At 41.6% G+C, this 18,602-nt stretch overlaps 1 protein-coding gene across 1 annotated transcript in view; it reads right to left on the bottom strand.

Moving 5' to 3' along the window:
- Window positions 1-876: 876 nt before the first annotated feature.
- The window catches only part of TRUB1 (TruB pseudouridine synthase family member 1), a 38,864-nt gene continuing 21,138 nt past the window's right edge, over window positions 877-18,602 (bottom strand). The window contains exons 4-8 of the mRNA XM_035133402.2: window positions 14,262-14,343; window positions 7,889-7,961; window positions 5,269-5,408; window positions 3,551-3,607; window positions 877-1,395 (exon numbers count right to left, since the gene is read on the bottom strand). Of these exons, the coding sequence (XP_034989293.2) occupies window positions 1,181-1,395; window positions 3,551-3,607; window positions 5,269-5,408; window positions 7,889-7,961; window positions 14,262-14,343 (567 nt within the window). The 3' untranslated portion in view covers window positions 877-1,180. The remainder of the gene's footprint in view (window positions 1,396-3,550; window positions 3,608-5,268; window positions 5,409-7,888; window positions 7,962-14,261; window positions 14,344-18,602) is intronic.

The raw sequence follows: 18,602 nt of genomic DNA, 5'->3' as shown, positions 1-18,602 counted from the left end.
TAACCTTCAATAGTCCTTCCATAAATTGGTCTACTCCTCATGGAAAGCTGTCTAGGTTGGTGGCCATCACTGCCTCCTATAGGAGTGAGTTTCATAGGCTTACTATGTGCTGCATGTCAAAACGCACCTTTGGACCCAACCCGTAATTATGATCAGCAGAGTACAGTCGTACCTTGTTTTGCAACCAGGATCTGTTCTGGAGCCCTGGCCGCTAGCTGAAAAGGACGCAGGGCAAAGTGCCACGTCTGCCCATGCGCACAGAGCAGTTTGCACTTCTGTGCATGTGCGAAGTGCAATTTAGCGCTTCTGCGCATGTGTGAGTGGCAAACCTAGAAGTAACCCGTTCCAGTACTTCTGGGTTTGCCACGGACATTCGCCGGAATGGACGCTAGACGAGGTGGATGTTCGTGGAGGTATTACTGTACCCAATACATTCCGAAACAGCATGCAGGACTGGGGCCCAAAACAGACATTTCAGAGACAGGCAAGAAGAGGCTCCAGTGTCAATTCTTCAAAAAGAAGAAACACACTGAAAAGCACAAGTATGGATCTTTAAATCCAGAGGTACATCTGCAGTTTCCCTAATTACCAGTACTCAGTATGGTAATTTAGGGCCCTATTGGCTTTATATAACCACAGTCTTCAAGGCTGTTTTAACTGTCTTGCAGCTATATTTATTTTTTATTATTTTAAACTGTATTTATACAAATTTAATATTGTAACTTGCTTTTGTGAAGGGGCTTTGCTTTTAAAAGTGAGATAGAAGTACCCAAATAAACAAACAAATAAGGACATGGAAGCATAGCTGCCAAGTTTTCCCTTTTCTCGCGAGGAAGCCTATTCAGCATAAGGGAAAATCCCTTAAAAAAGGGATAACTTGGCAGCTATGCATGGAAGTGTCCTGCAAGGTCTTTTACGGGGTGTAGTAATGAGTCTGCTTCCTTGACAAATAAGTTTGCAACACAATACGGACATTATGAAAGGAAATAAATGCTGGGGATCTTTGTGTGTGTCTGTGTGCTTCAGCGCGAACAGAAGAGATAGAAAGGTATCATTTTCATTCCATTGTAATTTGTCATCCTCCACGCACTGGACTGTAAATTTACAGGGGAAGACAAGACAATCCCAGAGCAATCTTAAAACATCTCAGTCATTCAGTCTTTTTCCTTGACCTGACTTATCACTTATCTTCAGAGTTCATGGCGCATTCTTCAGACAGCTCCATCTTTAATTTTTTACGAGGCGGTTCTTCCTGGAGGAGAGGCATGCAACACTCCAGAGACCGGGCAATTTCATCAATGGTCCATTTGTCTTCATAAAGAACATGCTCTTCTAGGGTAAACGGTCCCTGTTTGGTTCGGGTCAGCTCCAGCACAGTGGCACAGGAGGACAGCTCTGCAGCATCAAAAGGTAGAAAACAAAAGCCAAGCTTGCAAACGGCACACCACCATTTTACAGAACTTGAAATCAGCACCCAAGTGGGAAATATGGGATATATATTATAACATCATCACTATGGTAGAATATAGAGTTGTATCCTGTACCAGTCCTACTCAGAGTGGATCCATTCAAATTAATGAACCTATATTCGTCATAATCATTTATTTTAATGGGATTGGATACAGCCAAGAGTATTTTAAAATCACATAGTGTGCATCTTTGGCAATGTATTCTTTAAATATCAAATGGCTAGATCTAGTGTTGTGTACTGGCTAAGGAACTGAGCTCATAGCTGCCAAGTTTTCCATTTTCTCGTGAGGAAGCCTATTCAGCATAAGGGAAAATCCCTTTAAAAAAGGGATAACTTGGCAGCTATGACTGAGCTACAAATCAGAAAGTCCCTGGTTTCAATCTTGCCTCAGCCATAAACTCACTAGGTTGCCTTAGACAAGCCACTCTGTCTCAACCTCAGTTCCCCCTTCAGCAATAATGTGCCATAAAGGGTTGTTGTAAGGGTAACAACCAGTTAATGAACCTTGAAGCACTTTGAACATTTGACACATTATACAAACATTAACCATTAAACATTTCATTATCCAAATACAATGCACATCTCATGGAAATGCAATTGGGGGGGTACATTTCCCCACTATATTACTGCAACACATTATACATAGGGATGCACCTGAAGATGGTTTGGAAACTTCAGCTGGTGCAGAATTCAGTGGCCAGGTTGCTACCAGAGCAAGACGGTTTGAGCATATTACACTGATCCTGGCCCGAATGCAGTGGCTGAAAATTAGTTTTTGGGCCCAATTCAAAGTGATGGTTTTTAACCTATAAAGTCTTAAATGGCTCAGGACCGCAATCCCTCAAGGACCACTTCTCATATGACCCAACCTAGACTCTGCATTCATAATCTAGGCTAGGGCCCTTCCTTGTGTGTCCCCTCCATGAGAGGTCCAGAGGGTGGCAACACGAGAAAAAGCCTTTCCTCACTGGCTCCCCACTTGTGGAATGCTCTTCACAGGGAGGCCTGGCTGGCACCATCATTTTTCCTTAGGCACCACACAAAAACTCTCCTCTATAACCAGGCCTTTGGCCTCTATCAGTGGCCTTTTAGAAGTGGGTGGGATGTAATGTTGTTGTTTGTTGTTGTTTGTTGTTTTGCTCCCCCCTGGTTTTAATGTATCAATGTGGTTTTGTTTGTTTGCAAGTTGCTTTGGGTTGCCTTGGGCAAGAAAAAGCGACTAACAAATTTTAACAACAACAATAGTAATGCACAAACACATTTTATGATAAGATTTTTAACACAAGGTCAAACTGCATGCCATAATAAGCTGTTGGCATGTAGTACCTTTCTAGACTCCTTTAAAAATGAAAAGTGCCTGCAGGAGACTTCCCATGCACAGTGCTGCCCCAAACAGAGCTACTGTTCACATTATAGAGTATTAATATTACACAGTTGCCATTCAAACCCTGTTACACACCGATGGTTGCTTACTGAATTCGGTCTCTGCCAAAGGAGGAAAGTTGAGCACCAATAATTCTTGGTGTACAGCCATTATGTTCTGTTCATGCTGAGCAGAATCTAAAAGAGCTTAGTGTTTAAAAATGGCTGAACTTATCCTCCTGTCAATGATTATGTTACTCCCTGAAGTATAGCCAAATAAAAATTCCTTTTGTGGGATCATATCTCAGGTCAGAGGAAAAGCTGATTAAGTCATCATAAACAACAGGGGCAAATCCAGATGGGATGGTTATATCATGTTTGCAACTTTGTGCATTCTGGTTTCAAAGCATTATTTATCATTGTAACCTTTAGAAACCTTACCCCCTCCCCCAATCTGTTTATATTGCAGGAAAAGAGAGTTCTTACTCGTCTCTCATAAGCCCATGGCCAAACCGAACACTTTACTGCTGCCCTCAAAAGACCACTTTTGTAGTCAATTCACTCTGGTTCATTTTGTGCTACAGAGGCCCAAACCACAGCAAACAGTGCCGCAGCCCCAGTGCGCACATCTGGCAGCCAGAGATACTGACAGCCGATCTGGCCCTCTGTTAACAGGAACACTTGCTCCCTGAGCGATTGTGCTTTGTCTGTGCCTACCTTTGCCAATATCGTTGACCAAGCTTCTGACATAAAAGCCGCCGCCACATTCAACATCTGGAATGTTAACGGTGACATGGTAAATTGCCAGCATAGCACAAAAATCTACTTTACATAGAAATGTAAAAATGCACTAAGCAAACAATAGAGCGATTAAAATATTTATGGGTTATAATATAAATTATTCATCCTGTAACATATGTGAGGGTGAGATTGTGAAGCTGGTGAAGAGCAGAAAGCAAACAGGAATAAAATACACCGGCTTAACAATCATTCACTTTACAGCACCAGCTTCAGGATTTCAGTACTTCGGAGCCTCCATTTGGAGGAGGAGGAGGAGGAGGAGGAGGAGGAGGAGGAGGAGGAGGAGGAGGAGGAGAAAAAGAAGCAAGATACCACGTCAGGTCATATATTTATCCATTGAGGGGTGGGGATATTATTTGAAGTGCTAGCAAAAAGCATCTATGAATGTTTTAAAGCACTAAGAAAACTTTTAAAAGTCTACGCACATCACACATATCCAGGAAGACCCAAGACAGTTTAAAATCCGCTCGCTGTAAAGTGCTGCAAATCACCCAAGCAGTAAGTCGTAACCACTGAAATTACACAATACATTGAAACACGGTTTGCATATTATGCAAAAGAGGAGAGCACTTAACCTGTAAGTCAAACATAGCTCCAAACCGTTAGCCTTACCTAGTGACACTTACTTAACACTTTGAAAATGTGCAAAGTTGTTTATTTCCGCTTTTGAACCATGTTGCAACCACTCCCATAAGTTACCAAAATGTCCAAAGGCTGAGCAATCAGTGTTTTCCCCAGTTCATGCAGGGTGAGGTAGTGTTTGCAGCTGTGATCTCCTGGGTCTACATCCATCAGCTTAGCCTACACTGCCTTTTTCATCACACTCGATAGAAAAGAGAACAGAATGTCATGGTTGACATCCATGTCTGATTATTGGCAAAAGGGACTCAGCAGGACGATCATTACTGTCCTTAATGGTCTTTCTCTGAAACACAGGGCCCAGAAATTCTCAGTCTGTGCGCATCGATAGTCCATTGCTACATATATAGTTGCACTGCAGATCCATAGGTCAAAATAATGTTGACTTCAGCACATTAAGATGATGGCCATGTGATTCATCCAAGTTACTCAAATTGTCTAAAGGTGGTCTATATTTCACTGATACAGGACTTAAAATAAAAGGCAATGGGATAATTCCTTAGTTTGGCCTAGGCCTCTTGATTCACATTTTTAAATTATCACCGCATCATCGGTATACAGAAATAATGAAAATGAATATCATAATTTAAACAGACACTGCAGAAAATAACAGGGGGGACAACAAAGGGAGAGGAAAAGAGATTAATAAGACAAATGCAGTATTGTGGGAATAGCTGAAAATTAGGATTTAAGCAAGAAGAAGAAGAAGAAGAAGAAGAAGAAGAAGAAGAAGAAGAAGAAGAAGAAGAAGAAGAAGAAGAAGAGAAAGAAAGAGGGACTGAAGAGGGCACTAATAAATAGTAATAATAAATAATAAATAATGATAAATATGTATACAGTGTGTGCGTGTAAAACTTATTTATAGGCTACCTTCCTGGGCACAGTCCACACAAAACATTGTACATACAAATAAAACACAATACAATTAAAACAAACCTAGACAATTTTAATATTTTGACTTAAATACAACCAGACTCCATGCTTTGGATCCTTACCAAGCGTGAAGAAGGGCGGCTTGAAACTCCTAAGAGTGAGACTGTAGACCATAACTTGTCTGGCAGGCTTTGCTTCAACAACTTCTCCTTTCTTAACCAAAGTGGACAACCTCTGTCCATCTCTCTTCAGGGCAGAATAGCTGATCAAAGAGAGAATACAACAGGGTATTTCTTATTTATTTCATATACCTGTATTTATATACCACTCAATACAAATAAATCTTTAAGATGTTTACAAAACAACAAATCCAACAGATTCAATCCAGGGTAGTGCTAAGGAGAACCATCTGTCCATGTGAATAAATAAATAAATAAATAAATAAATAAATAATATCACACATACACATAAACATATACATATATATGTTTCATTACATGCTGTCGTGCATTTAAAAAGAGCTCTGGGGTGGGCAGAAGGTCTACCAGTGGGCCACTGTTCAATTTCTGGTATACCTGATGGTGGCTGAAGCTTGCTAAGTCCAGCACTAGGAGACCTTGATTTGATTTAGCAAGACCCTTCTCACATTCTCAGATCCAAGGTCTTCCTTTATGAATTTCATAGGCATAGTTGAACCATTAATATTCAATTAAAAAAAGAGAAGATGCTGCCAATCTGAAATTAGCCCATCTCTGATGAAGACACCTAATCGTATATCTTATCAACATCCTGTTCATATGTGACCCTTACATTCTGACACAAGGATCCATAAGGGGATGGGCATTTGCCAAGAACAAGTGGCACTTCCACAGTTTCTATGCCAAGCATTGCATTTGGTAATATAATATAATATAATATAATATAATATAATATAATATAATAATAATTTATTAATTGTACCACGCCCATCCGGCTGGGTTTCCCCAGCCACTCTGGGCGGCTTCCAACAAGATTAGAATACATTAAACTGTCACACATTAAAAACTTCCCTAAATAGGGCTGCCTTCAGTTTTTTATCTCTTTGAAATCTGATGGAAGGGCATTCCACAGGGTGGGCACCACTACCGAGAAGGCCCTCTGCCTGGTTCCCTGTAACTTGCCTTCTCGCAGAAGGCCCTCGGCGCTGGACCTCAGTGTCCAGGCAGAACGATGGGGGTGGAGACGCTCCTTCAGGTATACTGGGCAAAGGCCATTTAGGGCTTTAAAGGTCAGCACCAACACTTTGAATTGTGCTCAGAAACATACTGGGAGCCAATGTAGGTCTTTCAGGACCGTTGTTATATGGTCTCGGCGGCCACTCCCAGTCACCAGTCTAGCTGCTGCATTCTGGATTAGTTGTAGTTTCTGGGTCACCTTTAAAGGTAGCCCCACATAGAGTGCACTGCAGTGATCCAAGCGAGAAATAACTAGAGCATGCACCACTCTGGCGAGACAGTCCACGGAGTAAATAGGGTCTCAGCCTGTGTACCAGATGGAGCTGGTAAGCAGGTGCCCTGGACACAGAATTGACCTGCACCTCCATGGACAGCTGTGAGTCCAAAATAACTCCCAGGCTGCGCACCTGGTCCTTCAGGGGCACAGTTACCCCATTCAGGACCAGGGAGTCCTCCACACCCGCCCACCCCGTTCCCCAAGAACAGTACTTCTGTCTCGTCAGGATTCAACCTCAATCTGTTAGCCACCATCCACCCTCCAACCGCCTCCAGGACCTTCACCGCCTTCACTGGTTCTGATTAGAAAGAGAGGTAGAGCTGGGTATCATCTGTATACTGATGAACACCCAGCCCAACCCCCTGATGATCTCTCCCAGCAGCTTCATGTAGATGTTAAAAAGCATGGGGGTGAGGACAGAACTCCGAGGCACCCCACAAGTGAGAGCCCAGGGGTCTAAACACTCATCCCCCACCACCACTTTCTGGACACGGCCCAGGAGGAAGGGGTGGAACCACTGTATAACAGTTCCCCCAGCTCCCAGCTCCTCTAGACAGTCCAGAAGGATATTATGATCGATTCTATCAAAAGCCGCTGAGAGATCCAGTGCAACCAAGGCAGTTTCAGTCCCATGGTGAGGCCTGAATCCCGATTGGAAGGGATCCAAATGGTCCGCATCCTCCAGGCGTGCCTGGAGTTGTTCAGCAACCACCCACTCAATCACCTTTCTCAAGAATGGAAGATTTGAGACTGTGCGATAGTTGGCCATATTGGCTGGGTCTAAAGATGTTTTTTAAGAAGCTGTTTAATGACCGCCTCAGACCAAAGACCGCATGATCACTGTGTAAAGTGGACTGGACTGCCTCAAGCTTCCCTCCAAGAAGCACTGTTACCTTCACTGAGAGCACTTCCTATTATTTGTATACAAAAGTGTCCTAAAATGCAACACTGCCCATTAAGCAGTACTATTTGATTTTGCTTTAAATATTCAAGGCAAAGGAAAGCTTTGCTTCAGTGATGACCAAAGGCCTGAAATTCAGTCATAACAGACAGCATCATGGGCTATTTGCATGTGCTGTTCAAGTCAATGTCACTCTTGGCTGTAATTCTGTCAAGTTAATAAATTCTTTCCAGACTGCCCTGTCTTGCCAGCTTTCTGCTCTACAGAGATCACTTTCTACTGCCAGCAAACTGAGATTTTGCAGGCAGGCTTCCCAAAGATGATGTTCAACTATTTATCAAAGCACTTACATCGGGGGAACTTGCATGATGCTGCCTGTGAACTTCTGCAGGACATTCTCAAGATCCTCTTTTGTTATCCAATCTGCCAAAAGGGAAAACATGGGCATATGTACTTTTCCGTATTCATTATTTGTTTAACAACTGACAAACTTTGAGCACTTTGGAGAATAGAGAAGAAAGCTGCTGATCTTTTGGATTTTATATTAAAGCCAAGACAATACATTGAGTACTTCACCAACTTCATCTGATATACCAGCTATGATTCTATCTGAACAGATAGTCTTGCAACAATTGTCTATGCTCTATTAACACCCCAGATGGATTGCTGCAATGCATTATACATGGTGTTGCCTTTGTCTGGAAACGCCCGCTAGCCCAAAGTAGCAAGATTATCGACAGTAGATATCGGCATATCACACCAGTCCATCATCATATGCATTGACTTTCAGTCCATTCCCGGGTCCAATTCCAAGTGCTGGTATTAAATAATAAAGCCACAAATGGATTGCTTCCTGTTGTATATACTTGCCTGGACATTAACATCTAAATCAGAGGGCCCTTTTCAAATTACCCCACTTAGTGAGGTGAGGACAGTGATGACCAGGAAAAGGGACTTCTTGGTGGTGGCACCCCAGTTATGGAATGTTCTCCCTAGAAGGGCTTGAGGATCTCTTTGGTACCAGGTGAAGCCCTTTTCATTTTCCTAGGCTTTGGAACATCTATAGTTTTACTGATTTTTAGTTCTTCCATTTATTTTGTTTTCCTCTGCTGGAGAGATTTTTAGTCGTGTCTTTATCTTTCTCATCTGCTTCATGATGGCTGTATGTCCATGCCCATGTTAGTTTGCGTTTAATCTTCACTATTTTATTTTTGTATTGTGTTGTTTCTAAATTTGTGAACTGCCCATTGTTAACTAGATATATATCATTTTTTGGTCCAAAAGAAGAGTCAGACAAGAAGAGTCATCATTTTTTGGTCCAAAAGAAGAGTCAGACAAGAAGAGTCCAGAAAGATAAGTAAGGCTAAGTAGCAGAAATATGTAAATTATTCTCTTCCCCTTTTGCCTCATGCTCTACTAACAAAGCTATCCCAGCAGGAATGATGGGAACTGTAGTTCAACAAAACCTGGAGGGCACCAATTTTGGAAGGATGGCTTAACGTATGCCACAGAATAGTTGTGCAAGTAAATGAATAGGTTAAAGGATATGTGGGGTATCTAATTTGCATCACATTATCTTGAACACAAGGATATGTAAACCAAAAGAGGAGAGAAATATTCATAAATCTACTTAATTTAAAATTCTCAACACACACCAGCCTTTATATTACCAGAGGGAGAACAAGAAATATAACCCCATAAACACAGAACTTTCCGCATACAGCATTTGGCTGCTTATTTGCTTCCACTCCAATCTTGAATGCTCATTTTTCTGATAAGCTATGCAATGTTATGAAAATCTTCCTCTATCGAATTGTAATGTATGCTAATGCAAGTAGATCTAAGCCTCTTCTTAATAACTAGGATGTGCAACATGGTAGGGGAGAATGTAGTAGATACATTATGAAATACTCAGTGCACAAAACGTTTTCTTCCTCACGAGAGATTAAAGAGAAATTTAGAATGGCCTAGCTATCTGGGTTCCGATTTCCAGCACATTAATAATTCTAGGGTATTATGATACTTACTTTTTACATAATCTAGTTATCATTATCCAATCCAGTACAGCCAGAATATAAATCTCGCCTTTCTAACATATGCACCCACACTCTCACATATACATTGCCAAGAGACGGCTCAAAAGAATCACAAGCACACTCCCGTAAAAGACCAATTTCTGGAGAAACCAAAACGTAGACTTCAGGAACATAATGCAACAGAATACAGATATTTGGACTGGCCAAAAGATCAGATTTGGGACTGGCTATCCTTCCTGCAGTTATTAACCTGAACATCCCCTCTGCTCACCCTCCCTCTCTCTGGTGAATCCCAATGGATTCCAGCCAAGGAATAAATAAATATCATGAATGGCTTTTTCTTCTTCTTCTTATGCTTTAATCCTTGCTCTTTACTTCTTCTAGGCACTTGCAGCTCCCTTCCTGAACAGATGGCTCTTGTGATACAGATAAGAGGGTTATTCCCTGAAAAGAAAACATTTCATCTCTTATGCTGTATCGGAAGGAAACAACTTTAATATCTCACTTTATACAAAGAGAACATTTGGAACCACGATGGCAGGTGCTGCTACTGTGCCCAGCAGCAGTCTAAATGAAGTGTCATTAATGATAATGCTGCAGCAGTTCATAAATCAGTCAGGGCTGCAGGAGGGGAACAATATGTACGGGCATGAGGAGAGGGAGAGACAGGCTCCCTGGTGCTGCAGACACCGTTTACTTCTAAGATCAGACTCATATGACTCATGGCATGTGGGTGCATGTGTGTAAAAATCAATCATTCCATTTTTTAAATGAGGTTTGATTTACATCAGATTTTTTTAAAAATTGTAAATATTAAGTTTCCCTTAAATGATAGCTAATATTAAGTAATCTGGATATAAGAATGTTAGCCTTACAGGTTAATCTCTAAATTGAACTAATGGGTGGGATTCACCTAATGAGTCCCATTGGCAGAAGCCCTGTGCAAGGTCTTCTGCTCGCACAATGGGGCTTCGCATCTCTTTCCCCCCTGCAATTGATTCTGGGAGGATCAGGAGAACACATAGGGAGAAGAAAAGGGGGCATCATTCAGTCTGGCAAACTGAAATGGTTGCGCTTACAAAACAGTCAACTTGGTGCAATGTTAAATACTTCCTATTGCCTCTACCAAATATGTAGACTTAAATAATGCTTTTCTGTATAAATGAACAACCAATCTGAACATTTCTCAAATGGGAATGTTTGCATTTTCTACCTACCAAACACAGGCGTTTCATCTTCACCTGATGAAAACCAACTGTTCTAGTTTGCCCAGTAACTATTAGGCCTTCCTTTGACCTATATCAGTCATAGGCATTTCATTTTTGTTTTGCTACTTTTTTTTGGGGGGGGGGGTGTCTCAGCCTAGGAGCAGAGTGAAACAATACTGGAAAACAGAATACAATAAAAAGCTACCTATATTCACATTCTTAACGTCATAAAGTCTTATGGGTTATAAGACTGAACATATTTAGGAAATTTTTAAGACATCCCTGCTACAAGTTATAAAGGAAAACATGTATGGGGTGAGATGGGGTGGAGAGAGGTAAACAATGAAGCTCTTTCAACATTTCCTTTTGTTGTTGTTGCCTGCAAGACCTTATTTTCAAACAACCTTTGGATAAATTTGTAGGACTAAAATTTCAATGTTTGTTTTTTACTTGAAAAGCAGGAACCTTACCATAAGAAGAGGGTATACTCTGAGCCCAGCACTGTATTTGGGAAACAATTTTTGAATTTTAAGATAATGTTTGAATTATCCTGGGCTTCTGTTCTTAAGATGCTTTAAATTTAATTACTATTCACAAACAAGTGAGCAAATAGTACAAGTACAAAAAAATCACAAATTGGTAGCAAATCTAAATTCCTGCTAGGACAAACACAGGGAAGCAGGGACAAAACATAGCACTAATAATATATACTGGTAACACTAACAATTATAAATACAAACTGAGATTAAAAACATCAAAATACTATGGTGGATGATCTTTTTTGCAGATTGTGGCAGACGTACCGGTATGTAGAAAACTGCAGCAACTGTTTTCAGCTGCTACTGCAAAGATGGCAGCCTTTTTTGTAATGATTTTATTGTGGTCTGCCAATATTTATTAATCTACAGCTTTTACTGTTGATCTATTTTTGTATACCACATCAAGGGTTTTTTTTTAAAAAAAAATCAGTCATGGCTTGAAGTTTTCTACACCTGACATCATATATGTAAGCAGGTAAGGGGAAAAAGTGGGTGTAAGTTGCTCAAAATGACCTGGTGGGCCAATCTTCCAGGCTTAATCAGGCTTGCAGGCTGGAGGTTCTTCTGAATTGGGCCTTTGGCTAGTTTGCTCATTCAGCATTAAAAGTGAATCAAGCAACAGACATGAATTAAAATGAAGGTAGGTCTGTGAGGAAGTATAAGTTGTGAGGCAATATAGTATTTTAAGAGGTGTAGGAAAAGTGAGAACATATTGCATGCAAGGAACAGGAGTAAAGGGAAAAAATCCACAGAGACCTCCTTTATCACCACAAGGCAACAGAAGATAATTTATCATGGTTACCTGTTACTGGGTATTATAAATACAGAGGGTTGCATAGCAGTTGCTAGGAGACCAGCTATCTATAGCTCTGTTCTCTTTAAGTTGTGAAGGAATTAATGAGAGTAGTAGCAAGTTTGCTCCGCAATTAGTGGCATGTTATTTCTCAGAAGCACAGGAGAGATGCATCTTTGCATATGACCAAAAGCAAGGCAAACAACAAAGCAGAAGCCTAGCAACCATTCCAGCTATTTAAAAGGCTCTTGTTCTACTCCTTGGATGAATTTGTTGATTTAGCTGTTTGTCTAAAATGTAAAACAGCACTGAGAGGTGATAGAAAGATCTGAAGAGAAGGGTCTACTTTGAGGAAGTAGTAAGAACTGGAAACTTCCCCCGTTGCATTATCAACCACAGGATCATCTCCTAGGGTGGGTGGAATGAAAGAAAACATTTACAATCGACAGATAAGTCATGGACAACCCATTATGCCAGGCATCCCCAAACTGCGGCCCTCCAGATGTTTTGGCCTACAACTCCCATGATCCCTAGCTAACAGGACCAGTGGTCGGGGAAGATGGGAATTGTAGTCCAAAACATATAGAGGGCCGAAGTTTGGGGGTGTCTGCACTATGCTATGATTATGGCTATTGTTAGTGGAGCAAGAAGCCTTATGGGTATCACCTCACAAATAGGCATCACAAATACTTATATACCCACAGCAGGAACTTTAAGTGATTACAACCCCAATTCCTCTACACCCAACATACTACTTACATGCTTTTTCTTTCTTGCTTCATTAAAAGCACACATAGAAGAAGAAGAAGAAGAGTTTGGATTTGATATCCCGCTTTATCACTACCCGAAGGAGTCTCAAAGCGGCTAACATTCTCCTTTCCCCTCCTCCCCCACAACAGACACCCTGTGAGGTGGGTGGGGCTGAGAGACTTCAGAGAAGTGTGACTAGCCCAAGGTCACACAGCAGCTGCATGTGGAGGAGCGGAGATGCGAACCCGGTTCCCCTGATTACGAGTCTACTGCTCTTAACCACTGCACCACACTGGCTCTCATAGTAGTACTTTGATTGCAGAGCGTCAGTTCAGAAGAAAACATGACACCATACTCATACTCTGTGCAAGTCAAGTTGAGACACACCAAGGATGTGCATGCACAAGCTTGGGGATATTCAGGCAGTGCACGCTATCCCAACACAGCTCAGGAGGGGATAGCTCAGTTGGTAGAACGTGAAGCTCTTAATCTCAGGGTTGTGAGTTTGAGTCCCAGGTTGGGTGAAAGATTCCTGCATTGCAGGGGGTTGGACTAGATGATCCTCATGGTCACTTCCAACTCTACAAGTCTGTGATTCTGTGATCTCTGAAAGTTTAGTCAAGGGAAACCTGCACACAACATACCACCTTTTAAAAGCACAAATGCCCATTACATCCCTACCACATGCATGTGGAGACAGAGGTAGGAAATATGGAAAGCTCACTTCTACTGAGTCAGAGCACTAAACCATCCAGATCACTCTTGTTCATGCTAACTGGAATTGGCTCTCCACAGCTTCAGACCCTAGCTCAGATGCCAGGGACTGAGCCTTTGCATGCACTCTATCAGTGAGCTTAGGGTCCTTCCAACTCCTGATCTAAAAAAGAAGCAATATCAATCACAATCCACTGGTGGTTTCTGGAAACGGACCAAGCTGAAATGGAAACTAAGCAGCTAGAGAGTAGTGCCACTCCCACCAACTGCCCATTTAAGCCAGGGATGGGAAACTGGGGAGTTCAACATCTGGAGGGCCACATCTCCCATTAGACCTATTAAGTATAGCCAACAGTCAGGCATATTGGGAGCTGGAGTCTAACATATGCAGAGAGTTAGTTCCTAAATGCCTGCTGATTAATTATGGTGATGGGCTCAGTAACTAGGGGTCTATGGATTTATATGACCTTCAAGTGTTGAGTTTAGTTTCTCAGACGTCATCTTAAAAGCTGACAAAGAATCCCCTTTTCCAAGATGTTGCAAACCATTTAATCTGTCAGCTAGACTAACATAACTCCTTTAAAAATAAGCTACAAACCTGAGCCTGACACCATCTTTGCTGCAATCTAAACAAAGCACTGCAGTCAAACAGTCAGAACAGAACACATTACGTGATTCTTTACCGTAAGGTTTTTCTTCTGTTACTTTGCCTGTAGAATCAAATGTGTCAGTTGCCTTTCCCAATTCCCCAACAGCTGTGTATTTCTGTAAGGGAAGAAAATAATTAGTGTGAAACAGAGAGTGGAGGGCAACAGAGGTTTAATGAAAAATACCACCAGCATCTTGAGTTTATACCATGCCACCAAGCTAGACAATTCAGAAAAAGGAACAATTATGGAGATGAACAAATCTATTCCTGTACATGCACATTCCCATTCTGATTTAGAGTACTCATAAAAACAGAAGTAAACTAATTGGATATTATAAAAAGTGTAAGTCACAACCATGAAAGAATACTAAATGTTAGAATATTTTAGTGAAATCAAGGGTAGATATAAAACAGGAATGCACTCAATCAGCTTTGGTGAGCCTGTCATCAAGAAGGATTGCACAATGCTATAAAATCAGATTATAAAAAAGAAAAAACTGAGAGAAAGAAAGAGAGATGGAGATGACTTCAGTTCCCTTTGTGAATGCTATCACCTCTGGAAAGAGAAAAGGAAACAGCACAGGCAGCAATACAGACAAGGAAAAGTGGAAGAATATTAGCTCTAAATTGAAACTGAGGCACAGAGCTTTCAGTCAAACTGAGCACTGCTTGCCACATTTGCCTGTTTGTTGTTGTTGTTTTTACAGTTTTTACAAAAGCTTACGACATATTTAGAATCAAGACACACAAAAAGATTTTGCATCACAATTTTAGTAAGTATATGCACATGTGTGTATTATATGTGTGTGCGCACATTTATGTACACAAGTGTAGTAGCCCAGGCATTCGGTTGGATACATGAAAACCAAAGCAGGTAGAGGGATGGAACTTGATGTGCTGGTTCTGCTGCTGGGCATGCACATTCCACCCCAAATCCTTGCAAGTGTAGCATGAAGGTAGCCTCAAGAAGACGTGGTGTGAATAAAGCTTTTAAGATCTCTTACTTTGCTTCCAGGCAAGGCCTGCTAAGTGCCGGCTCTAGCAGTGGTGAGGATATTCTCACAAGATCTCCCAGGAAGTCAGATTGTTCTGCAAGATCTTGCAAAAGCATCCCTAACACTCCCAGAGTTGGTGTGCTGAGCAGGCTCTGCCCAAGAGTCAAGGCCAAGAACTTAAAACCTCTTTTTGCATTGGGTAACCCCAAGCAGACCTGGCATGAAAAGCTTTTAGCTCTCAGCCTTCCTTGCTGAGCAAGGCCCACTGGGAGCACTGGGGATGCTCTCTCCCTTATCAGCTACCTTATAGGTCAGGCTGGCTAGCCTTGTAGGAGGCTTCAGGAGTTTGTTATACAGTGTATCTGCTTTCCATGTACGTATACATATAACCCTTGGAACCAAACCCTTATGCAAGATGAGGTATGCTAAGATAGTCCTTTGTGCTGCTAAACATGCAGTTCCCATGCAGTAAACGGGGAAAGCCAGGACAAGCATATTTGAAGTAAATAAGATAGTAAAAAAGATTTCCCAGAATGCATTGGTTAATGAATAGACAAAATGCTGCTCTGATGTCTAAGTAAGCATATTTAAACCACAGAATTAAGAGGGATGTTTAGATATAATTCAAGTCTGAAGATGGAAAAAATTCATGCATACACACTTCCCATCTATCTGTCCCTTCCACAGAATCTAGTATAGTAGATAGTATGCTGAACTTGAACTAGGGACACTTGGATGCCAATCCTCAATCACTGGTGAAGCTCCCTAGGCAACCTTGGACCAATCACTATCTCACTGAACCTAATGTACCCCATGGGGTTGTTGTGAGGAAAAAAGCTGATAGCCTTCAGTTAGGAAGCCCTGAGCTTCTTTGAAGAAAACATCAACCATCACTGAATGGAGAGGACCTTGAAGACACAAGAACTCCATGTGCTCAGAGTTCCTGCAAGGAATCATAGAATCAGAGTGCAGAAAACTATTAGATTACCTAGTCATGGTACAGAATTTCACATACTTCCACCATAATCTTACTCTGGGTTGCATTGAACATAATCAGGTGTGACCTTAGATTTTATGAACACAAGATCTCAGTCACTAGCAAGTAAGAAACAAGCCACAGTTAATGAGGAAAATTAACCAGCTGTCCGCAACTGCTAAAGCAACCCAGACTGTTCCCTGGGATCAGCATTATTTTAGGGATGCTAATGATTAAAAAGAGAGAGATCCAAGAGTTGCCTCTCAACATTGCAAGGTATATTGGGGGGGGGGGGCTCTCCTGGACTATGTAGTACAGCTGCTTAGAAAGTATTTCTGAGCAGCACCAATTAACCAAATGAGTTTGGGAATCCGGCATAGCTAAAAATTCTCAGAAAATGATAAGCTCACATGTGATGTTAGATTATCCTCCATCTACACTATGTAAGCAAGTGATTATGGACAAAGTATATAATTTCAGGATGATTTATTTATCCCACAAAAATACCATTTACTCCTAAATAATAAGTGTGTTATATTATTATAACAACAGGATTGAGGTTGAATCCTGACAAGACAAAAGTACTGTTTGTGGGGGACAGGAGGCAGGCAGGTGTGGAGGACTCCCTGGTTCTGAATGGGGTAACTGTGCCCCTGAAGGACCAGGTGTGCAGCCTGGGAGTCATTTTGGACTCACAGCTGTCCATGGAGGCACAGGTTAATTCTGTGTCCAGGGCGGCTGTCTACCAGCTCCATCTGGTACGCAGGCTGAGACCCTACCTGCCTGCAGACTGTCTCGCCAGAGTGGTGTATGCTCTGGTTATCTCCTGCTTGGACTACTGCAATGCACTCTACGTGGGGCTACCTTTGAAGGTGACCCGGAAACTGCAATTAACCCAGAATGCGGTAGCTAGACTAGTGACTGGGAGTGGCCACCGGGACCACATAACACCGGTCCTGAGAGATCTACACTGGCTCCCAGTATGTTTCCAAGCACAATTCAAAGTGTTGGTACTGACCTTTAAAGCCCTAAACAGCCTCGGTCCTGTATACCTGAAGGAGCGTCTCCACACCCATCATTCAGCCCGGACACTGAGATCCAGCACCAAGGGCCTTCTGGCAGTTCTCTCATTGCGAGAAGTGAGGTTACAGGGAACCAGACAGGGTCTTCTCGGTAGTGGCACCCGCCCTGTGGAACGCCCTCCCAGCAGATGTCAAGGCAATAAGCAACTATTTTACTTTTACAGAAGACAACTGAAGACAGCCCTGTTTAGGGAAGTTTTTTATGTTTGATGCTGTACTGTTTTTAATATTCGGTTGGAAGCCGCCCAGAGTGGCTGGGGAAACCCAGCCAGATGGGCGGGGTATAAATAAATAAATAATAATTATTCATCTACTCTCTTATCCAAGATACTGTAACACAAACTCAAAATAAAAACCCCTCTCTACATAAGATACGAAAAGGGAGACTACAGAAATCATTCCATCTCAATAACACCATTAAAGTATTTTTTTAAAATGAAGATTAGATAATGAAAATTGAAGCATCCAGAAAGTCAAACCCAAAGAGTAAAACCTTAAAGCCAAGAGCAAGTATAGACAACAGAGCAAATTTAAATTTAACGAATAGTCAACATGATGTCTTAATACCAAGAAACATTACAATTCTCTTCTAGAATAATTTTTCTCTGGAGAGAAAAAGCTGACTTTGTACTAACACTGCACTAAATTTCTTTTACTGCAAGATGCTGTAATTGTTCTGTCACTGCTGAAGAACTACAAGTGTAGCTGGATCATTTGACCCTGTATATCCACCTCTACTTTGTGACTAGATTAACTCACAGGGTGACCTGACTTCCAGTGAGGCAGGCAAGAGTCCTTAATATTTAACAGGAAAATTTGCAGATAATTGCACTGGGTCCAAGATGTTCATATCCATAGGACATTGGAAAGCTTGAGCACAGCAACTGTGTGAGGATAATATGAAGCTGAACACTTTAATTTATACTATTAGCAAGGTTTTTATTATTTATACTATTAAACAGATAAACTCTTACTAGATTTTTAGCACTACAGCTGCATGCTAAAATTGCAACAGTGCAAGAACTAGACCTGGATCTATCCAATACACTTATTCCTTGGTGTATAATCCATGACAGTGGCAGATGGGGCTCATCAACCTGGTAAGGTAGCACATCTAGGAGAGGAAAAACTCTGATCCTAAACCTCTGCTGATTTGCAGGAAATCTCAGGAGAAGAAAAGGCTATGGAGTAAAGCCCTACACAAACTTGGAGTGGAGTCCCTAAGATGGTTGAATGGCGTCTTGTACATTTCCTTCTGGCAACTTCTGCAGCCAAGCTGTTACCAAACATATTGCTCTGCTTTCTGTACCACATCAGAGAGT

The sequence above is a fragment of the Zootoca vivipara genome, chromosome 5 (assembly GCF_963506605.1).
Source record: "Zootoca vivipara chromosome 5, rZooViv1.1, whole genome shotgun sequence".
Lineage (NCBI taxonomy): Eukaryota > Metazoa > Chordata > Lepidosauria > Squamata > Lacertidae > Zootoca > Zootoca vivipara.
The sequence above is the reverse complement of the archived record's forward strand: the minus strand, read 5'-3'. Positions and strand labels throughout refer to the sequence as shown.